General features: G+C 44.2%; 2 protein-coding genes and 1 non-coding gene across 3 annotated transcripts; 1 reads left to right on the top strand and 2 right to left on the bottom strand.

The window, feature by feature from the left end:
* Positions 1 to 161: 161 nt before the first annotated feature.
* On the bottom strand, positions 162 to 232 carry trnag-ccc. The gene has a single exon. It is a non-coding gene; the product is annotated as a tRNA-Gly (tRNA).
* A 6970-nt stretch (positions 233 to 7202) lies between these two features.
* snrpg.S (small nuclear ribonucleoprotein polypeptide G S homeolog) lies at positions 7203 to 16890 on the bottom strand. Its single transcript, NM_001171650.1, is given in 4 exon segments — positions 7203 to 7373; positions 8130 to 8254; positions 15128 to 15150; positions 16798 to 16890. Coding segments are annotated over 4 exon segments (231 nt in total). The 5' UTR covers positions 16830 to 16890; the 3' UTR covers positions 7203 to 7322.
* Positions 16891 to 17222: 332 nt separating this feature from the next.
* fam136a.S (family with sequence similarity 136 member A S homeolog) lies at positions 17223 to 23712 on the top strand. The gene is given in 3 exon segments (NM_001094654.1): positions 17223 to 17323; positions 20206 to 20346; positions 23172 to 23712. Coding segments are annotated over 3 exon segments (417 nt in total). The 5' UTR covers positions 17223 to 17236; the 3' UTR covers positions 23361 to 23712.
* Positions 23713 to 24252: the final 540 nt, after the last annotated feature.

Here is a 24252-nt window from a genome sequence, read left to right as displayed (position 1 = left end):
CGCCTGACCAAAATCGACATATTATTAGCGGAAACCAAATTCAAAACATACGCAGTTTTGCAATGATGCGATATTTGCTATGACACATGATATCGCGGATACTGTTCAATCCGTCGTCGTGATTAACTCAAAATATGGCAACGCAAAAAAACAAAACACAGTGCGCCGCCCGGGAATCGAACCCGGGTCGCAAGAATGGGAATCTTGCATGATACCACTACACCAGCGGCGCGGTTAAATATGGCGGATCTACAATCTATATCTCAATAACAAAAAAAACAGTTTCTACCTCTACATTTTTAGATTGAGGGTGCTAATGTGAATCATCTAGTTCAATATAACACCACTTTCCATGTGATTTTGTTTATCTTTCTTTCTTTCTTTAAACAGAGCTAAAACTCTACTTGAATCATAATGGTTAAGCAAGTCAAATATGGCATGTGGTTTTTTCCTATTAATAACATTGGCATCAAGCATAATTCTTATCGGCCAGGCTGGTAAATTACCTGCCAGGTGGCAACCCTAGTTGTAGTTTATCCAAAATCTAGTATGGTGCACAGGGTCGGACTGGGGGGCTTGGGGCCCACCGGGGCTACTGCCCCAGGGCCCCCCATTTGTGCATAAGTGCGTGGTGCCAGGTATCTGCATATGCGTGTCAGTGCACACAAGCGCAGCGCCACGTGAGTGCGCATGCGCAAAATTTTGATTCTACTGCGACCCCCGTCAAAGAGGGGTCGCATCACTGAGAAGCCGATCTGGCCCGGCAGGGCCCACAAGAGCCTGGGGCCCACCGGGTTTTTTTCCGGTGTCGTGCCGGCCCAGTCCGACACTGATGGTGCAAATTCTAAGTCAAATAGAGCAGATTTACTAATCTTGGTGCTAAATTTCAACTGCCGATGCGGTAATGGCGGAGCTCACCCAGAGTTGTGTATCCTCCTGCTTGATCGCAGCTCTCGCAATGCGCCAGTCACTCCTTGCCGGCTACTGCTCCAAACTTTCAAAGCTACGGAGCGCTGATCAAGAATGATTCAGGAGTCTGACACTGCTAACATCAATTTTCGGCTTTATTCAGACGCATATGAGGATTACATCGGAGGGTGAAAGCTTGGTGCTAAGTTGCCTCAATGTACTTACCCCTTGGATATTACTCTCAGTAGCCTCAAAGCACAGGGTCGGAGTGGGGGACACTGGGCCCGCAGGGGCTGCTGCCCCCACGCCTCCTGTCCTCGGTGCAAAACCCCCTAAGCCCCCCCGCCAATTAGGGTTGCCACCTGGCCAGGAAAATGATGCTTGATCCCGTTTTTTCCTATTAGTCTGGGCCAGCAGGGCCCACAAGAGTCAGGGTTTTTTCCCGGTGTCCCGCCCAGTCCGACCCTGTCAAAGCAGATGCTTATTTTTGAATTCAAGGCTTGGGGGCAAGTTTTGGTTGCACAAAAACCAGGTTTATGGCCAAATAGAACCTCCTATAGACTGCCAATTCACATGGGGCAACTGAATAGCCATTCATATCCTTTATTTGACACCCAGAGACTTTTTCATGCTTCTGTTGCTCCCCAACTCTTTTATATTTGAATGTGGCTCACAGGTGACAAAAGTTTGGGGACCCCTGTCTTAAAGGAGAAGAAAAGCTACGGAGACATTTTATTGCCAATAGATTAGATGCAATGGTGCAAGCTAGAATGCTATATTTATTCTGTAGAATGTTTTACCATACCTGAGTAAAAAGCTCTAGAAGCTCTCTGCTTGTTTAGGATAGCAGCTGTAGTATTAGCTTGGTGTGATATCACTTCCTGCCTGAGTCTCGCCCATGTGTACACAATAGAAGGAAAGAAATGCAGTGTTTCTTTTGACAGAGGACTCAGAGCAGCATTATTTTGAGGGTTTACTAGTTTATTTAGGTGGATCTTTCTGATAAGGCTTACTTAGTTTTAACCTTTCCTTCTCCTTTAAGGGTAGGACTACATGCTCAAAAACGCAGGTGTCACGTCGGATGCGACAGAAATAAGGCAAGTAATAGCATTGTCGGATGGTGTTGCAGCGTTGATCCGACACGACTGTCGCATGCAGACGCTGCACACTGTGTGTGCAGCTGACAGCCGCATCGAATCAACGCTGCAACTTCACCCGACATTTCCATTACTTACCTTATTTCTGTTGCATCAGACGTGACACCTGCGTTTTTGTGGATCGCGCGGAAATCGTCCATGTAGTCTGACTGGACCAAACCATGAATGCATTCTGTGTATACCATGACCAGGGTGGGGCACTGAAGGGGGGGAGGGCAATGAAGAGGGGGGGAGTGACGGAAGAGGGAGGCAAGAGCGTCAGAGGGGAGTGAATACGGACTAAAAGTAGGCAGAAGACCCTCAGACAGTCACCTGCCCAGTGGCCCCCCTCCCAACCAGGCCCGTTGTTTCCCCTCTGTTTACAGACCCAAGACTGCCCCACAGTGACGTCACTAAAGGAGCAGGCGGGGGCAGAGTTTATAAATTTAGGAGCCATAAGTCGTCAGTGCTAGGCTGCAGGAGGGGACCGGGCCCCTAAGATTTTGTGCAGGACATGGCCCGAACCCTCCTAACCCACAAGTCCTGATTTCAGGCAGCCCCGCACATCACTAATATATACATACATATCCTTTCAAACCAGAGCGGAGACAGGGTACCCCTCTCTTTGCATGCGTAGATTGTACCTTGCATTAGCTGGACATTGTGATGAAGGGGGCATTTGGGCCTGAAAAGCAGGAAGTAGTGTTCTGGCTATTATATTAGACATCCAGTCACTCCAGTTTTCATATATTACATTTTTGGCTAAATTAGAAACATTTTTTATTTTGCACATACGATCTATTAACCCAGTTTTTATTTTTATACTGAACAATTCCTTATTAACATTGCTTCTTAAGTAAATTCTATGGCATAATTGTAATCCATCTTCTGCTTGAAAATGTGTTTATTGCAAATACTTTTATTCAATGAGTCAACCATTTACCGGGCAGGTTACAAAATCACAGCTTTGGAGCATTTAAGGTCGGTTAGCACACTCATACCCATAATATTTCTGTGAACCTGAGAAATATGTACTCCGATGGCAAATATATTTCTTTACTTGCTATCTATGCAGTTTTCTTTGTGTCTAAAGGAGACTGTCTACAGCATGAACAATGTAAAAGCCAATGGAGAATCCAGGGCAATGATTACAGTATATGGGGATTTTCTCAGGGATAATTGGTCAGCAGAAGTCTGTGTAGAGATGAACTTGGAAGGTTCAATTTCTTGGCACTTTCAACTTCTCTAAGGTGAGTGTCAAACAGGCCATTATTTAATAGCAGCAATTTTTCTCTAATAAGTAGAAATGAAACATTTACAGTTCTTTCAAAACTTGGATTGGAACTTGAGACTACTAAAACATCTGGGATAGAATTATTAATAAACTGTTTGAGATTTTACAGCAAAATTATGGTTTAAAAACCCCCTTTTGATCATGGTGTGGGTTAAACCATTTTTGTCAGAAAATACATACCAGAATTGTGGGGGGAAAACTAGAATTTACTTAAATATATATTCCAGTTTGATACGATTTTTTCAATATGGCACTTCATTTGATATAAACTGTTGCTTAAGATATAAATCTGTTGCTTAAGTATTCCTTTTGGGTGTATAGTTTTCCTTTAATCATAAAAAAACACAACCCCAATTAACTCTTATTCCTAACTGTACAGATAAAGCCATCTGGAGTTCCTGACATTTACATTGTGGTCTGCCTTGTCTAAAACTCTAAAAGTGGCCATAGACGTAACAATTACGATGTTTCTTGGAAAAGATCTCTCCAAGAAAGATTGTTCGTTTTAATACACACGCGTAGAGCTGAATCATCATTTATACAGGTAGAAGCAATAGAATTCTACCTGTATCTGACGATTCAGCACTTACAATGGCCGATGTTGGGGTCCCTTCAAAGGCATCAGAACAAAAATTTCCGTCCAGCCCAATTGACGAGCCGATATCCAATTGTTCTGCTGATATCGGTCGGCTCTTTTCCCACCATACACGCAACGAATATCGTACGAAAATTAGTTTTGTTCGATATCATCTGTGTGTAGGGTTGCCACCTGGCCGGTATTTTACCGGCCTGGCCGGTAAAAATGATGGTTGATCCCAATGTTATTAATAGGGAAAAAAGATAAATATATTGGAATGTATTTTTTTCCAGAAAAAGGTGGCAACCCTATCGGTGGCTCTATGGCCACCTTAAACCTTGCAGTGAATATACATGTAATAAAATAAATGTTTAAATCAAATACTGTTGATTGATATTTGTATGAAATCATTTGTTTTCTTTTAACAGCACTGGAATATATTTAAAAAATTAAATATAGTTGTGCTCAGAATAATAGCTCAAAATCCTTATAATAGCTTTTATTTCGATACACGCAAATAAATGCATTGGGAACACTGCACATTCTATTCCAAATCAAAAAATTAAGAAAAATGTATCAAATGTGTGTTATTCCTTTACAGAAAGTGAAGAAAATGGAATATTAGGCTTAGCCAAAAAGTAGCAGTCTGCATTCTTCTTTACAAACCCAAACATTCACTGTATTATAAGTTTCTATATATATTATATCATTAATAATAATATCAATATTAATAATATACCTCAACCCACTTACTAGGGTTTCTGGTTCTTTTGAGCAAGCAGACAATGAATCCACACCAATGAGTGTATAGTAAAGTGATGTATTGTAAACTAAATCAATTGATTGTTCTACATAAATGATTACACTAAGACTAAACAATAATTACAATATTTACAGTTCCACATTACACAAGTCTACATTGTTGTTACCAAAAAGGTAGGGGAATAGAGTTCATCTTCATCTCTGCCTTCCCCTCTGGTCTTCATTCCTCACATGTCTTGTCCCAGGCTCCTCTGGCTTCTCCAGCTCTCTCCTGCCTCCTCTCAGCTGCCCAGCTCCCTCAGCTGCCTACCTCTTTCACATTTGTCCAGCGTTCTTTTTTCCTGGGTTCTCACCTGCCCCCACAGAAACCCTCCCAACTGCCAAGATGCTGTGATAAACCCCCAACTTGCCTACATCCTGTTGAGCAAGTTTTCTCACATACAAAATCCATTTTATGGTCCCCACACCAGACATAGACCTTAGTAGTCACAGGAAAACCTTTGTTATGATAATCAGGGCTGCATGTAAGTTCCCTGAACAACAGCTTTCATATGAAATAACCAAATCAAGATGGCAATTTCTTACAGTATGAACTGAAAAATGTTTCAAAACTTTCCTTTCCTTTGAATGACTGAACTAATATTTAGTTGTATAATCAGTGTTTATGAGAACTGCTGCACATCTATGTTGCATGGAGTCCACCAACTTCTGGCACTTGTTACATTTCACAATTTCTTGGTTTTGCCTTAGAAACTGCATTTTTGACGTCACCCAAGTTTTCTATAGGGTTTAGGTGTGGGGATTGGGTTGGCCATTCCAAAATGTCAATCTTATTGGTCTGGAAGCAAGATGTTGCTCATTTACTGGTGTGTTTGGGGTCGTCTTGTTGAAACCCTCATTTCAAGGGCATTTTCTCTTCGCCATAAGGCAACATGTACTCCCAAGTATTTTGATGTATTGAAACTGATCCATGATTCCTGGTATGTGATAAATAGGCCCAACACCATAGCATGAAACACATCCCCATATCATGATGCTTGTGCCACCATGCTTCACTCTGTGCTGTGACTTGAATTCAGTGTTAAGAGGGTCGTCTGACAAACTGTCTGTAGCCCCTAGACCAAAAAAAAAAATCTTGCTTTCATCAGTGCACAAAATGTTATGTCATTTCTCTTTAGGACAGTCAATGTGGCAAAAGTCTTTTTTTCAACAATGGGACTTTGCAGAGGCTTCTTGCCAATAGCTTGGCTTCACATAAGGTGCCTTCTAATTGTAACACAGGTAACTTTAGAGCTTCTTTGATCTTCCTGGAGCTGATCATTGGCTTTGCCATTTTGCCTGTTCTATCCATTTGAAATGTTTTATATTTTCTTCCACATCTTTCAGGTTTGGGTGGGTGAACTGGAATGTAGGCTACAAGCCAATCTATTGTTCCATGTACCAAAGTGCTGTTACACATTAGACTAGATTAAACCAAAGTAATGCCACTTACCAATTTTTCCTTTAGTACAAGTATATTATCAAAAGTATCCAAGTATCAAGCTAACCAAACCAAAGAATGATAAATTAAGTTGGTCCTTCCTTTTGATGGAGATATTCGTTTCCACGAAGACAGAAGAGAATTAGTGATGCAGTCAGGCCTGGCTCACAGCTGGCATTACAATCCATGCCACAGAAACTGACAGGGGAATGTCACAGCTCTGTCTGTGCAGGGCATTCAAGTACATCCACCTAAACAAACCAATTCTGTACAGAGTTTACTTTGAACTTTGGGTATTATTGTGTAGAATGACTGATAGCTCAAAGAAGAAAGTGCAGATGTGAAAAATATAATTGTACGCCGTATCATTATGGTTGGTTTTCTTTAGAACCAGGGCTATAATGGAAATAATTCCTCCTCCAAAAATGTTAGTTTCAGACAGATATTCTCCTAGCATCCAACCCCAGAGACCAAAGGTGGTAACATTTACACCTTCCCAGCTGATGCTTGGCTGCTTTATATAGCACTTCACCCATCAAAAAAACCCATGAAAATAATTCTAATGCTGTTGGAGTGTGCCAACATGCAATCAATACTTCTGGCCATATAAAGTTATCTTGTAGACCAGGGGTCCCCACTCTGTTTTTATCTGTGAGCCACATGCAAATGTATAGTCGGGAAGCAACACAAGCATAAAAAAAAAAAAAGTGCTGGGGGTGCCAAATAAGGGTTCCGATTGGCTATTTGGTAGCCCCTATGTGAACTGGAAACCTACAGGAGGCTCTATTTGGCAGTACACCTGGAAGACAGGAATTGAAAAATAAGCACCTGCTTTGAGGCCACTGGGAGCAACATGTTGCTCACCAGCCACTGGTTGAGGCTCTCCAGCCACTGGTTGGGGCTCACTGTTCTAGACAAGTGACCCATAACAGTTATGCTCTAATCATTATGGCATGTGTCTCATCCTTGTATATTGTGCAGACAACCTGACCAATGGTATCAGAAGTGCACAGCATGCCACTGAATAAATCACAAACGATAACCTTTAATTGAAAGCTTTTAATACAAAAACAAATTCACAGAAGGAATGTAGCATCTTCACTGAACATAGGGCATTGCACCAGGGGATGGAAAGGGCATATTAACAAGGGTTATAAATGAAAGCTAAACTCGTTCCAAAGCTTCCAGCATTATAATGCTGTTCCCTCGAATTACCTGTCAAGCAAAAAAGAAAGTGGTTAGAAACATAAATCACTCTTTAATAAAGGAAAACATTTCAATAAACTGTGGAAAAAGTGGGTAAGAAAAAGCCCAAAACATGTTAAATAAAATTAGTATACAATAAGTCACTGGTAATTCAGCACTCAAAATCTATTTTTACCAACAAAATTACGCACAGAAATGACCTAAAGGTGGCCAAACACGGGCCAATAAAAGCTGCCGACAGACCGAGTCGGCAGCTTATTGGCCCGTGTATGGGGTCCCCCGACGGGCTTCCCCGATCGACAGACCTCGATCGGAGGGGACTAAAAATCCCGTCGGATCGCGGCCGCATCTGTTCGTTGATGCGGTCCCACGATCTGACCGCCCGTTAGGCATCAAGGTGGGCATATCGGAGGGAGATCCGCTCGTTTGGAGACATCGCCAAACGAGCGGATCTCTCCATGTATGGCCACCTTAAGGCTCCTTTATGCTGATATGTGGGGCTACTGACATAACTGTGCTATGGGCAGACAACTATACATACAAATGTAAGAGATATCCAAACAAACGGTGAACACACAAATCCCACAATGCTGGGCTTATTAGGAATTGACTTTGATGAATGCAGTATGCTGTACTGTGGTTATGTAGCCATACTATCTGATTATAGCTATTTTATCTGAATTCCACAGAATCAAATACAGCTTGCACTTAGTCACACACAAAAGGGGAACCATACATTATATGTTGCAGCTCAACATGACTTACCACCATTCCAATGCTATTTTGGTTACCACTTCCTGATATCTCTGTGGACTCATCTAGTACAAGGTTCATGAAGGGGTCGAACCCACGCAGAATCCCTTGGACTTGTCTGCCACCATTTATCTTCACTGAAAAATGAAAAGAAAGTAAGGAAACCTAACAATCTGGTCTCAGGAGTCACATCAATTGGTAAATGCAGTTCTCCTGATTGGGGGTGTCACTGGTACTTTTCCCCATAAATGTGTCCAGTATGATATATCCCAATGTATTTATTTTATTATCTCATGGATTCCACAGTGAAATGTCATAAAGACATCTGGATTTATAAATACAAGAGTGCTGGTCTTCATTCTATAGAAAAGTTATTTGGCCACAGCCTCTCATAAGGTCTGAGTGTGGTCCTTTTGCTCTGAATTATGGGAAGGTCATCTCCAATAAACTCCATTTTAATAAAATAATTCAAATTAATTCATTTTGTCTCTGTAATAGCTAAACAGTACCTTGTACCCGACCCCTGGTAAGATATAATTGATCCTTATTGGAGCCAAAGCCATCCTATTGGTACCTTTTTTTGTACAAATGATGCAATAATACACTATTTTTTACACGGTGGGGCTTTGGGATTTCCGGTTAAGGGATCCTTATAGAATTTAGATGCTCATTACCTTTAGTCTACTTAAAAAATAATATAAACATTAAAGGGGAGGTTCACCTTCGAACAACTAGTTGTTTTAAGATCGATCACCAGAATAACTTTTTCCAATGACTTTCTATTTTCTCTGTGTCACAGTTTTTCTAATATTGAAGAGTAATGTGTAATTTTCACCCTCTGGATAAACTAGCAGTTAAAAGGTTGAACTTGATAGACGTGTGTCTTTTTATAACCTAACTTACTATGTTACTATGTACTTGTTTTGCCTCTAATAAGGATTAATTATATATAACTTGGAATCAAGTAAAAGGTACGGTTTTATTTTTAGAGAGAAAAAAAAACATTTTTAAAAACGGAATTATTGTTTAAAATGGAGTCTATGGGAGATGGTTTTCCCGTAATTTAGAGCATTTTAGATAATGGGATTCCAGATAGAGAGATTTTTGTACTTACCGTTAAATCTTTTTCTCTTGTCCTATATTGGGGGACACAGGCACCATGGGGATGAAGATCCTGCAGCAGGAGATTGGACACTAAGTTGTTAAAAGTTGACTCCTCCTCCTGCTCTGGGTTTCATCCCCTGTCTCCTCCTAACAACCTCAGTTTCGACCGAAGAAGGAGCATAATGACCCAAAACAGAAGAGGAAGTTGGAAACCCCCTTAAAACCGAAAACTTAGTAAAATATCGGAAAACATCCACTAAAATACGAACTGTAATAACAAGTATATAACTTTAGTCAGTAACAGTGTCAGAACAGGGAGGGAAGGCCTGTGTCCCCCAATATAGGACAAGAGAAAAAGATTTAACGGTAAGTACAAAAATCTCTCTTTCTCTTGCCTAATTGGGGGACACAGGCACCATGGGGATGTCCCAAAGAAACCCAGAGGGCGGGACACTGCGTACCCCAAAAGGCGTTCAACCAATTACAGTCTGTAACACCTTCCTCCCGAAGCTGGCTTCGGCTGAAGCAAGTGTGTGTAGCCTGTAGAAGCGCGTGAAGGTATGAAGGGACTTCCAGGTGGCCGCTCTGCAAACTTGTTCCGCCGAAGCTTGGTGTCGGACTGCCCAAGACGTGCTGAGAGAGCGGGTGGAGTGAGCTCTCACCTTGAGTGGAGGTGGCTTTCCCTTCAGGGCATAAGCCCGAGTGATCGTAGTACGGATCCACTTAGCGATCGTCGTCTTGGCGGCCTTGGAACCGCATTTAGGCCCCGTAGGAATGATAAAGAGAGCATCAGTCTTCCTAACACTCTTGGTGGCCTGCAAGTATGAAGTGATAGCGCGAACAACGTCCAAATTGTGCAGTTTATGCTTGGGATCCGGACACAAGGATGGTACAATGATATCTTGGTTCAGGTGGAATTCCGAAACTACTTTAGGTAGAAAGTCCGGAGTAGGCCTGAGCACTACCTTGTCCTTGTGTATGATGGTGAATGGTTGCTTGCAGGAAAGCGCCGCCAGATCCGACACCCTTCTAGCCGATGTGACGGCCAAGAGGAAAACCACCTTTTCAGTCAGAGTAGAGAGAGGCAAAGAGTCAATGGGTTCGTAAGGATCCTCCTGAAGAACAGAGAGAACTAGGTTAAGATCCCAGGGAGGTACAGGATAACGATATGGAGGCACCAACCTCGTAGCGCCTTGAAGGAAAGTTTTGATATGACTCCTGAGTGCTAGTTGCTTCTGGAGCAGGACAGACAGTGCTGAAACTTGAACCTTCAGTGAACTAACCGCCAGACCTTTCGTTAAGCCTTCCTGCAGGAAAGAGAGGACGTCCGCTTCTTTAGCCTTCTGAGGATCCAACTCTCTGTCCTCACACCACATGATGAATGTCTTCCACACTCTGTGGTAGGCTTTTGCTGAAACAGGCTTTCGGGCCCGAAGCATGGTGGGTAGGGCCTCGGCAGGAGCTCCAGCTCTTCTGAGAACTAGGGCCTCAAGAGCCACGCCGTTAAAGCCCACTGATGAGAACTCGGGTGAACGATGGGACCCTGAGTCAGGAGATCTTCCCTCTGAGGCAGATGAAATGGTTCGCCCGACGCCAGCTGTACCAAGTCTGCGAACCACGCTCTTCTTGGCCAGAACGGTGCCACCAGAATCGTTTGAGTTCCTTCTCTTTTTATCTTCTTGATGACCTTTGGTAGCAGCGCCAGGGGTGGGAAAATGTACGCTAGGGAGAATTTCCAAGGGATCACAAGAGCGTCTACTGCGTAAGCCAGAGGATCCAGGCTTCTTGCCACGAAGCGTTGAACCTTTCTATTGCGTCGGGACGCCATCAGGTCGATGTCTGGAAGTCCCCATCTCTCCACCAAGAGTTGGAAAACTTCCTGATGAAGGCACCACTCTCCGTGATCTATCGTTTCTCTGCTCAGATAGTCCGCTATCCAATTGTCGACCCCCGGTATGTGGACCGCCGATAACGTTGTGTTCCGCCCATTCCAGGATGCTGCTTGCTTCCCGGAGGGCTGCTTGGCTTCTCGTGCCGCCCTGATGGTTTATATATGCAACGGCTGTTACATTGTCGGATTGTATCCGCACTGCTCGACCCCGGAGTAGGTGGGTCAGGTTCTCTAGGGAGTATCGAATCGCCCTCAATTCCAGGAGATTGATGGAAAGTTTTTTCTCTTCTCGATCCAAAGGCCCTGGACCGTCGTTTGCTCTAGTACGCCTCCCCAACCCCGTAGGCTGGCGTCCGTCGTGAGAATTGTCCAGTGGTGTGGGGGAAATGGTTTTCCGCCTGCTGTGCGATGTGGTTGGAGCCACCAGTCGAGGGAGAGTTTTACATTGTGCGGCAGGACTATTCGGCGATCGAGATCCTTCCGATCCCTCCTTTGTTGAAGTAGAATGGTATGTTGAAGGGGTCTGGTATGGAATTGAGCGTATGGAATCGTTGGGAAGGACGCTACCATCGTCCCGAGAGCCATCATGGCCACCCGCAGGGAGACTGTGGGAGCCGTCCGAATGGTCTGAATCCTGTCCTGCAGGGTGGAGGTCTTGTCCCGTGGGAGGAAGGCTCTCCCCTGCCTGGAGTCCAAGATCAGACCCAAGTAGTCTATTGTCTGTGTCGGAGTTAGAATGGATTTGTTGAAGTTGATCATCCACCCTAGGTTGGTCAGGGTGTGTAGGACCTGGGTAGTCTGGCGATGAGCTGCGGATGCCGATGGGCCCTTTACGAGAAGATCGTCCAAATAGGGAACGACCGGTATTCCTTTGAGTCTCAACCCCTCTAGTGCTGCCGCCATGACCTTGGTGAAGGTGCGAGGAGCCGATGAGAGACCGAAGGGAAGGGCTACAAATTGCCAGTGTTGACCGTCGACGAAGAATCTGAGAAACTGGTGGTGAGCCGGGTGGATGGGTATGTGGAGGTAGGCTTCCTTGATGTCTATTACTGACATGAATTCGCCGTCTTCCATAGCTGCCAAAACTGACTGGATTGACTCCATCTTGAAGTGACATTTTCGAACAAAGGGGTTGAGGTCTTTGAGGTCTAACACTGGACGTAGAGACCCATCTTTTTTGGGTACCATGAATAGGTTGGAGTAGTACCCTCTGCCCTTGTCTGAAGTTGGAACTGGCTGTATGGTCCCGGCCTTGGCAAGGTCGTGTATGACCGAGAGAAACCTGGCTTTGTTGAGTCTGAGACTGGGCAACCTTGAAATGAAGAATCTGCGGGGTGGTCTTTGCGTAAAGTCTATCAATAGTCCTTGTGAAACCACCCGAAGGACCCAGAGGTCCCGTACATGATTTTGCCACACCTCCCGAAAGAATTTGAGTCTGCCTCCTAGTGGGATCCTTTCGGGGGTGGACACCCCTTCATGCTGAGCTGGACTTGTCCTGGGGGGGGCTTAATTGTAGTCTTGTTGGAAGACCAGCTGGGTCTTTGTTTGCCCTGATAGCGTGATCGGAAATTCGAGCTGGATTTATCCGTCTGTGTTTTGGAACGTTGGCCTTGCCTGAAGGGACGAAAAAAGGGCCTTCGTTTGAAAGGAGGTCTCTTGGTCCTAGTCTGAGGGAGTAGGGTGCTCTTGCCACCCGTTGCCTGGGATATAATTTTGTCAAGCTCGGCTCCAAAGAGTAATTTTCCTTGAAAAGGAAGGCTGACTAGTGAGCGTTTGGATGTTAAATCGGCAGACCACGATTTCAGCCACAAAAACCTCCGAGCCGCCACAGATTGGGCTGAGGCCTGTGCCACCATCTTCGCTGCGTCAATTGCTGCATCGCCGATATAGGAGGTAGCATCCGCAATCTGAGACAACAGGTTGTCAGTAGTAGGATCCTCTGAACCAATAAGTTGTGCTGCTTGCTCCACCCAGACCTCCATGGCCTTTGCGACCCAGGCAATAGCGAAAATTGGACGAAATGCGGAGCCTGACGCTGTGAATGCCGACTTGCAGAACCCTTCGAGGCGTTTGTCGATAGGGTCCTTGAATGCAGCCGCGTCTGCTACAGGTATGGTGGTGTTCCTTGACAGTCTGGAAACCGGAGGATCTACTGCTGGAGGTGTCGCCCAGAGATCGGTGCACTCCTGAGGAAAGGGGTATGTTTGAGAGAATCTCCTAGAAATCTGAACCCTGTGGTCAGGGTGCTTCCAGTGGGACTTTATTAAGTCGTCGAGTTGTTCGTATGCTGGAAATACATGTGAACTTTTCTTATGTCTTTTGAAGATGTTCTTGGCAGGTTCAATAGTCGTGACTGAGTCTTCAATGTTAAGTGTGTTAAGTACTGCTTGTATGAGACCTTCGACCTCCTTTTGTGTTCTCGGAGAGTCTAAGTCTGGATCCAGATGCTCCTGGTCAGAGTCATCCTCTGATAAAACTTGGCCTTCCTCATCGGAGGGAGTGAAATTTTCACCTGGGGAATCTGGAGGGGAAAGAGCATGCCTTTTAGCACCAGTAGGACGTTCATCGAACCTGGGAGGGTGAGAAAGGCGCTCAAGGACCTTGTCTAGGGTCTCTGGAATGCGGGCCAGGTTCTGGATGCCTGCAAGTGAGAGAGATAAAGCCCTAACTAACTCAGAATCAGAAGTGCTGGCCATTGGAGGTGGCACTGAGTCTGGTGGTCTGCATGCTAAACACACTGAATCAGCCGAAGTGGTGGAAAATTTAGCTTTGCATTGTGTGCAGGCCAAAAATGAAATTTGAGTATGGGAGCGAGTAAGAGCTGAGGACTTGGAGGTCCTGGGCTCTTCTGTTTTGTCTGCCATGATGCTCCTTGTAAGGTAAATAAAAGATCTTTTTTTTTTTTTTTTATGAGACAGGGGCCCCCAGCCTAGTGTGGGGTGGATGGCAGAGAGGGTTCTTTGGCGTGGATGACCTGCGGAGACAGATCAAAGGCACATGGGGTAAGAGACCTTGAGAGCTAATGCCTAAGATCAGAAACAAAAAAGGTACTTGCCTTAGGGAAAAGGAGTAGCTGTAACTCCGTTGCTGACCCTGAGTAGGACACAGAATGTACCAGGCAGAGTCTTGAGTGCCTGCTGTAGGGAGCCTGAGGCGTGTTGCGCAGGAGAGAATAAGATGGGCGCCGGTAAGGGAACAGGTGCGGCGCAGTGAAAAGGCGCGATACACAGGCAGCGTTGGGCGGAAGCGGAAGTGCGTTCCAGCTTGGAACGCAAGAAGACGCGCCAGAACCAGAAGACGGAAGGAGCCGGAGGAGAGGGAGTAGGCCCTAAACGGAAGAGAGGGAAGGGTAAGGAGAGCCTGGGGAGCCTGCATCGCGAGATAGGCCACATTGCTGCCATGTAGAGAGAGATGTGGGGGTAAATAAAACCATACTCACGCAGTATGCCAGCTGGTCCATGCCCTGTAGTAAGATCTCCCTAAAGAGATGACAAATAAAAATATATATGAAAAAACACATATATCTGTATTTGTAGCATACAGTGCAACACCCAGAGGGAGTGCACCGCGCTGCTGCAGTCCTCCGAAGAGCGGGAAGCAGCGCAGGGAGATAGGAGCAAGCCTGCAGACCTCCGTAGAGCGGGAAGGCTGTAGGGCATCTAAGTCAATAGCTGGAGGGGCTCTTGAACGGATCAATGGCCCCTTAGTGTGGCAAGATCGTAACACGTAGTCCTGATCAGTTGCTCCAGCCACAAGGTATATGTCTTCTCCTTCTGAGGACACTAAATGAAACTGAGGTTGTTAGGAGGAGACAGGGGATTAAACCCAGAGCAGGAGGAGGAGTCAACTTTTAACAACTTAGTGTCCAATCTCCTGCTGCAGGATCTTCATCCCCATGGTGCCTGTGTCCCCCAATTAGGCAAGAGAAAACAGATGCAGTGTGTGTGTGTGTTTTTTGTTGTTTTTTTTTAATAAACAAACAAATAGGAAAGTAAATGAAAAACTCAATACTTACAAGACAGTTTCTTGTCCATGAACCTGAAAGAGAAATTACACAGAATTGAAATGTCATACATGAGAGGCCATTGCTACAGTAACCGACAGCTGGATTTTAATTTATTTTAAAAAAAAACAATCAACAAAAAAACAATTGTTTACCTATGCTTAGATAACGAGCAGGGCCCATGAGAAGCCACCAAGAGAGCGCTTTTAGAGTTAGGGTAGGAGATAAGAATGAGTCTACTTCTCCCAAGTACAGTTACATGTACATACATTACTAAACTCTACCATTTGAATCAGGTGAGTGTAGAACTGGCCAGACAAGGGATTATTGTTATGTAGTTGGTCAGTAGGAATACATTGCACTACATGGACAAACAGTGGGTGAGGACAGAACTTTCCCTTTAAGGTGGCCAAAGACGCACCAATTATATCATACGAAAAAATTTTCATATGATATTCAGTGCGTGTATGTTGGGAGACGAGCCAACAGATATGGCCGGCACAAGACTCGAATATCGGTGGGCTTGACATTGGGCCAGCCATGAAAATATTGATTGGGCGCCTTTGAAGGCACCTGAACATCGGCCATTGCGAATGCTGAATCGTCAGATACAGGTAAAGGTGGCCATACATGGGCAAATTAAATATCGGTCCTTTAGACTGATGACAGATTATCTGCCCATGTGTGGGGCATCCGACGGGTCTTCCCAATTGACATCTGGCCAAAAATCAGCCTATTGAATTTGGCAGGTTCTATTTTTCCTACAATCGAGGATCGCATTGGCTAGTTGATGCGGTCCTACTACCAATCACCACCTATTCGCTTAGTCGTAATCTGATCATTCGGCCCTTCCGTTAGCGGGCAAATCAGGTTAAGATCCGCTCGGTTGGCAACCTCGCCAAACGAGCAGATCTAATAGTGTATTGCCACCTTAATTCCATTGTGTATACCTGTACACAATACACAAAAGCCATGAATATCTTGTAAATGATATCCTTATAAACTAGGGATGCACCGAATCCACTTCTTTGGATTCGGCCGAACCCTTTGCGAAAGATTCGGCCGAATACCGAACCCTAATTTGGATACGCAAATTAGGATTCGGATTCAGTTCGGCCAGGCAGAAGGATTCGGCCGAATCCTGCTGAAAAAGGCAGAATCTCGAACGGAGTCCAGGATTCGGTGCATCCCTATTATAAACTGTGAGTTCTGATGTCATTTCAGTCACATGACTCACTGAAATTTGGTGTATAATAAATAAAGCACCCCCAGTTGCAAAATATGAGGATATTAGAAGTTAAATCGGAGTTCCATGATCATAATATCCTTATATTTTACAAGAGGGGGTACTTTATTCACTATATATCTGACGATTCAGATCTACACGTTCTTGGAAAGATCCGCAATTGTAACATCTATGGCCACATGCAGTTGTACATCGGCCGATTTCGCCCCACTCTACTCTAAACACACAGCTCTAACGTTTTGCGTTTGTTACAGAGCGGGATTATGTCACAGTTGCCTCCAGGTAACCGGATCTCTACACTGTAACGGCGCTACTGAACACAATGGAGCCTGCAGGTTCGGCCTGGGCAGGAAATGTTCCCTGTCTGACTATGGCCTGATACCGACCCTCTCCTCTGACCCATGACCAACCCCTCGCCCCATCGTTCATTCCTTACTTCTTCAACTCGGGCGGGTGTGCTTTGCTCATTTTCGTTCCTCGTGTACAAACCAACGACCAAAACCGCCAACTAACGCAGTCGCCTTATTTGTGACGCAATGACGCTCGTACGTGCAGGCGCTCTCCACCCATCCCCCCGTAGCTATGACGACCACCAAAGGATACAAAGGAGACAGATATCAGCCATGTTTATTTGGGCTAGAACCTTCTTTCCACATCAAATATTAAAATGTTTAACGAATATTGCAAATGTGTATAATATTTTAACGTGCTTAAGCAAGGGTTTAATTTAAACACGGGGCTATGGAAGCAGTGTTCACTGGTCGGGCAGCCAGAAAACAACGTGGATGCCGCAGAGTAAGGGCAAGCTCGCGCCGGAAGTGTATGTGTAAGGGCGGAAGAGAGGCAATTGCCCTTGGAACACACGCTTGTCAGACATGGCAGAGGAACATCAGAACCGGCTGCAAAATGCAGTAGACTCTATGGTGAAAAGCCTGGAAAGGGACAATATTAGGAAAATGCAGGTGAGAGAAAAAGAAAGCTGTACAGAGGGGGCGTTGTTATTCTCCCATAAAAGGACATGTGGGGTGCTAGTGACAGAAATGCCTCTGTGCTATACATAAATACTGGGATTTCCCATAAATAGATCGGCACCAATCTTAAAGGGCAAGTAAAGCGCCTAGAATTAACATCACTTCCCACACCCAACTGTCTTATGGTTTGTTAAGTAAAACGGTGCTGCCATTCACAGTTCCTCTAGGGCAGGGATCCCCAACCTTTTGAACCCCTGAGCAACATTCAGAAGAAAAAGGAATTGGGAGCAACACGAACACGTGCATGGAAAATGTTCTTGGGCTGCCAAGTAATCACTGTGATTGGCCATTTGGTAGCACCTATGTGGATTGTCAACCTACATTGAGGCTCTGTTTGGCAGTACATCTGTTTTTTATGCAGCTAAAACTTGCCTCCAAGCCTGGAATTCAAAAATAAGCATCTGCTTTGAGGCCACTGGGAGCAACATCCAAGGGGTTGGGGAGCAACATGTTGCTCATGAGCTACTGGTTGGGGATCACTGCACTAGGGCAACTCTAGCCTGGAGCATAAAACATGCCCAACTGTGCTGGCCTTGGTTGCAGGGTACTTGATAATCATATGCACCCACACCCTAGGTTAGATTAATCCATGCACCCGAATGGAAGGTGAACAAATGCTCTGGTGGAACTCAATAGGCAAGTGGAGGTTGCATAGGGGGCTGCTTACTGTGGGATACTCCGTTTATATAACAGGATTGACTTGCCCTTTAAAAGGACCCTATACATTTGTTTTATTGGTACATTTTGCTTAGCACAGGGACAGTTTGTATGCTTTTTTTCTGGCTATGTGTAGGCTAGCCGTCCTACTGCCGCTTTACCCGTGAAATACATTAAGCCTTCTAAGTAGGGATGCACCGAATCCACTATTTTGGATTCAGCCGAACGCCCGAATCCTTTGCTAAAGATTCGGGCGAATACCGAATCGAATCCGAACCCTAATTTGCATATGCAAATTAGGGGTGGGGAAGGGGAAACCATTTTTTACTTCCTTGTTTTCTGACGAAAGTCACGCAATTTCCCTCCCCACCCCTAATTTGCATATGCAAATTAGGATTTGGTTCGGCTGGGCAGAAGGATTCGGCCGTATCCGAATCCTGCTGAAAAAGGCCAAATCCTGAACTGAATGCTGGATTCGGTGCATCCCTACTTCTAAGTACCATCAAACCTGGAAACGATGGTGTCCATATTAGAAAACCATAGTGCCAGTGTTCTCGGTACTTTGTTTATGTTATTGTATCTCTTTGATCTAGGCTTTACGTTTGTTTACATGGCAGTACATGGAATAGATCAAGTAAGTGTTTCAGAGTCCTGCACTGCTCCAGTCTTTGAAACCTGGACCTGCGACCCGCAACTGGAAGTGGTGTTGCTGAGAACATCACCAGAAGTGAATGGGACACAAAAACAGGGAAAAAAAATTAGTAAAACTTTCTTTATACTTGACCCACGACCCAATGCATACCCATACCCGAATCCTTGGGATACCGTCCCCCCTGCAGGACTCTAGCAGGGAAGGTTTAGGCCAGACGGCTAATGCAACTGTGTAATCGCTAAAGGGAATGTAATCCAAACAATAATATTTTGAAACAAATAGACAGTTAATGCTTTCAGGAGCAATTCTATTTACAAATAGCTTTAAAACAATTGGAAATGTGCAATGAATTTATATTGGGAAGTAGTTTAGAGCTGCATTTTATTTTATTGCACCAGAAAAGGCACAGTTGTTGATGGAAAGTAAATGGTATATTTATAAAGCTTTATAGTTCTTGTGGTGTGAATTAACGCCATGTAGCGCCTCTGGGAATAACCCATCACAAAAAATCAAATGTATGTGATTGGTTTTCTGCCAGATGAATCCCAAAAAATTATGCTGCTATAGGACTATATAATCAATGATTTTCTGGTTTGATAATGGGTGCAAACAGCTGTATGAGAAGTGGAGGTACTTGGCACCGTTATATTCAGGCTAACGCTGATTTTTGTTCACTTTGCTCCATATTTGCATGAAATCAATATCCAGCCTTAGAAATACCCATGATTTTGCACAGCATCTCATGGCATTGGACATGTTTGGAGTAGATGACTTTGAAGGGTCATGGGATGTTCTTTTCCATGTCACATGATCAGGTGAATGGCAGGACGTTAGTAATTGTTGGCAAATTGATTAACCTTTGGAACACAGAATGCGAATGTTGCAACCGTACATGGCAAATACATTGCAAGAATGTGCAAAAAATATATTGTTTAAAGCAGTCCTTAAGAGCTTGTGTTGTGGGACAGTTATTGGGTCATTCAAAGATCTTCTGAGCCACTGGGCAGGATGGGACCCATAATTATTCCTCCAAGGGCCAACACTGACCTCCCAGATATACTTTTGGACAGCTTTAAATATATATAGTTATTAAATTTCATATTGCTTTGGCATGAAATTTGTTTTGCGTGTAGTCTCTATTACGTTGGTGGTCCAAAGAGTGGCCCCCAACATTTACACCCTGTTAGAGCAGAATTGCAGACCTAGAAGAGCAAACTGCAAGTTGGAACCGGAGGCATTAATATATAGCATAGGAATTATTAATTATTAATAACCCCCATTTTTGACTTGTGTTCATTCACTTGGGTTTATGTAGTCCTACTACAGATTTGACACATTTTGGTAACATATTTACACAACATGTTACGGAAATTGTTCATCTTTCACATCTAATTTATTTATATATGTTTATATGTGAGGGGCACCTTTCATAAATAGCCGCATGTTTGATGGCGATGGTACCCTGAGCAGTGAATCTCAGTCACTAACCAGCAGTTCTTTGCAGGGGAAGATGTTCCGGTGCAGTGCACAATGCTGTGAAGACAATGGCGCCTCCATGCAGCAGGTGCATCATTGTATTGAACGCTGTCACACACCTCTGGCTCAAGCACAGAGCCTGGTCACCACCGAGCTGGAAAGGTTTCAGGTGAGAAGATGGGGCATTTCCTTCACTTGTTTACACCTCCTACATTGGTTACAGTTTTAAAGGAGAAGTAAAGCTTAACTAATGAAGTAGACTTGAATTTTTTCTACATTATGTTTTGAGCTTCTGTACCAGCCCAAGGCAACCACAGCCCTTTAGCAGTAAAGATCTGTGTCTCCAAAGATGCCCCAATAGCTCCTCATCTTCTTTTCTGCTGATTCACTGCACATGCTCTGTGCTGCTGTCACTTACTGAGCTTAGGGACCCACTCACAATATACAGTACACATAGAATAGAAATGTCACAGTATAAGGCTGATTAGTAATTAATACAGATAATTACTACACGTTGGCACATAAACCAATGCAATTAGCATCAGAATTTAATAATCAGCCCTGTAGCATCGGCTTATATTACAGACCAACCTCATTTTCTGCTTGATAATTTTCGACAACCCCTAAGCTTAGCTTCTCAACAGCTGCTCAGAGCCCACTGAGCACGTGAGACACTTTCCAAGATGGTGACCCCCTGTGACAAGTTTGAAGTCCTGGGTCATTGCTGCTATTGAGAAGCTGAAACTTTAGGCCGAGCAATAAGTTCAGGATATAAAATGTGGCATTTTTGGCCACATTCATTTTTAGGGTTTCGTTCTCCTTTAATATTTTCATTTGAGTGACAGCTATAGCCATTATGTGCTGTGATATTACATATAAGTTACAGTTAATGTTGCTTTGAGGACACAGTGATAGTATACAGGCCAGTGGCAGGATGAAAAAGCAAATGTCATTTTTATGACAAGGACAGTACTATAAAAAGGCACAGCAAGGTACAATGATTATTATCCAGACTAATGCATGTCTCATGCTACACACATAGCGCTGCCTTAATGCCAAAAATCTGATTTTAACTCTCACATAAGGCATTATGGGTAGAGGCATGCAAATCACTCCTTTATTTCCCTTATGTCAACTATGCATCCAGCATAGCACAGATATAGCCTAATATATGTCCACCCATAATGCCTTATATGAGAGTTAAAATCTCATTTTTGGTATTAAGGCAGTGCTAAGTGTATAGCATGAGACATGTAAATACCTTACTCCAGTGCTGTCCAATTTCTGTGTTACCGAGGGCCGAAATCTTTTTGACCTACATGGTGGAAGGCCGATAATGGAAGCCAGTGTTAGCCACTCCTTGTTTTTAAACCACACCCATGTTACGACAAGACCATGTCCACATTAATTGTGGTAGCACACCAAAAGACCAAATGGTTGGTGCTCACTACAGGGATATCACTTATCACTCATAAGTGAAAAAAGTGTCATATTAAGACATACCCTTAAATCCATATGCCTCCTCTTTCCCTTGGATAACACAGCACCCCCAGCACATGATTAAACTCCTTTGGGGCCCCTAACAATAATTTATTTTCAAATGCTAACAAACCCCCAGAACAAATACCAGGCGTAGGCAGAGTACGGCACGAGCAGGCAGAGTACGGCACGAGCAGGCAGAGTACGGCACGAGCAGGCAGAGTACGGCACGAGCAGGCAGAGTACGGCACGAGCAGGCAGAGTACGGCACGAGCAGGCAGAGTACGGCACGAGCAGGCAGAGTACGGCACGAGCAGGCAGAGTACGGCACGAGCAGGCAGAGTACGGCACGAGCAGGCAGAGTACGGCACGAGCAGGCAGAGTACGGCACGAGCAGGGAGCATAGGGCAGAACAGAGCAAGAGACAGGAAAACCCATCAAGACCACTCTTAAAATGTACTACATACAGTGACACAGTGCTGGTGCCCCATTAGCATTTTGTATAAAGTGTGAACAATGTGGGCAGTTTCAGTACGGATCTCAGGTGTGAACAGTACAGGTCTTTAGGGATGTGAACAATAGAGGTGTCACAGGTGTGAACAATACAGGGGATTAGTCTGAATTTGAGGTTTAAACAATGCAGTTAATCTCTGTAGTGATACCATTTAAAATTTAATCATGGTAAGCAAACACAGCAGGTAGGTGGGGGCCGTTCAAGGGGCGGTCGGCCCATGGGCTGTCAGTTGGACAGCCCTGATTTACTGCATATCTAGACTAATGATATCGCTGAAGGATCTTTCTTCATTATACCCTATTGCCACTAGAGGGAGACAACGTTTTTAAAATTAAATCAAAAAAACATGAAAGAGACACTGTATATACCGACAAATACAAGAGGTCCTCTGCACTTAACCCATTATCAATATTAAGGACATTTAGACATTTTGTGCATACTGCTACAAAAAAATGCCTTACCCTTTAAACAACACAGGGATTGTTTGTCCATATATTGCAATATATTTAAGCTGGCCAACTTCGTCAAAGTCATCCCTGGCCTGGCCAGTCTTACACTCAACTTGCATCTGATTCATTAAGAATTCTATTGCTTCATTATACATTTTACACAGGGACTCAGTTTTACCTGCAACATGTCTTAATATGACTTAACCTTGTTTCACATATGAGTGATGAGTGATATCCTTACAATGAGCACCAACCGTTTCGTTTTTTTGGTGTGCTACCACCATTAATGTGGTATGGATTTAAAAGTTCCTGTGGTAACATGGGTGTGGTTTAAAGTGGGTGTGGTTTAAAAACAGGGAGTGGTCAACAGTGGCTTCCATTATCAGCCCTCCACAAAGTAGACCAGAAAAATTCCAGCCCTCGGTAACACAAAAGTTGGACAGCACTGTATTTCAATGTCTGGGTAGAACCAGAAGCTTTTGCTTCCTGACCAAATCTTGTTCTGCCAACCGTCTATTTATAAAGAAGCCATACCATATTTATTTCCTACAGAACCGTCTTTCCCGATGCACCATGAACTGCAGCGATCAAGCTAAAGATGCCTTCGACTCTGGGAGCAAAGAGGCCCAGGTGAAAGCCCAGCTGGAGGGCTGTGTCATTAAATGTGCAGAGGAGCACATGAACCTCATTCCCAGTATGACCAAGAAGCTGAAGGATGCATTGGCGCAGGCTGACAAATAAGTTTCCAGGATATGTAGGAAGAGCCATTGTGGCTTGAGGCATTCCAACAGTCTTCAGTGCTGCAGGAGAGCAACATTAACCCTAACATGGCACGTGAGTATGTTGGAGGTGGCATCCGTTATAACAGTGGAACATGAATCTTCCCTAAGAAAATCAGCCGGACTACCTTACTAAGCAAAGCAAGATGGCTGCATAAAGAAGAAGCTGTCGTGGCAGACATTACTGTCCAAGGCCTGTGTTGTTTAAAAGAACTTGAGATTATTATTAAAAAATACAAAAAGTGGTAACAGACAGGTCCTTTGTACTTGTGTTTTCACTTTTACTGCCATTAAAACCTTTTATTTCATGTTAATTCAGCGCAATTGAATTTCACTTGGGGCAAATGCACATGAAGTTCCGGAGGGAAGGTTGCGCCTGTACTGTCACCGTAATGCCAAGCCTGAAAGTGTTTGTTTTTTTGTTTAGTAGACTTCAGGTATAAAGATCCAATTTGAAACTTTGTCAGCGAGAAAATTTCTTAGCGGATTTTCTCTTGCATTACTTTCTTCCTAGCGAAACTGGAACAGTTGCTGCATCATTTGCTGATCAATGATGGTAACATTTCTCTGCATTAATGGGCACCTGTTGGGTAAAAATGTTCTCCCCAACCAAAGGTTGCGCTACCCGCACCAGGATGGAGCACCCGGTGTCCGAAGCCATGTCCGGTCACTCACATAATGAAAATGTTTCCCGAATTGCTCGTTATGCGCATGCGCGTGACACAACATGGCTGCATGCGCTGGGAGCTCCCTCTATTGATCCCTCTATATGATCCAACTATTGTATCAATTCTAACAGCTGCTTTAATGAAACACCGCGATTCTAATCCGCAGGGACAAAGATAACAAATGTA

Source organism: Xenopus laevis, chromosome 3S (genome assembly GCF_017654675.1).
Source record: "Xenopus laevis strain J_2021 chromosome 3S, Xenopus_laevis_v10.1, whole genome shotgun sequence".
In the NCBI taxonomy this organism is placed as follows: domain Eukaryota; kingdom Metazoa; phylum Chordata; class Amphibia; order Anura; family Pipidae; genus Xenopus; species Xenopus laevis.
This window is presented reverse-complemented; position numbering and strand designations above follow the sequence as displayed.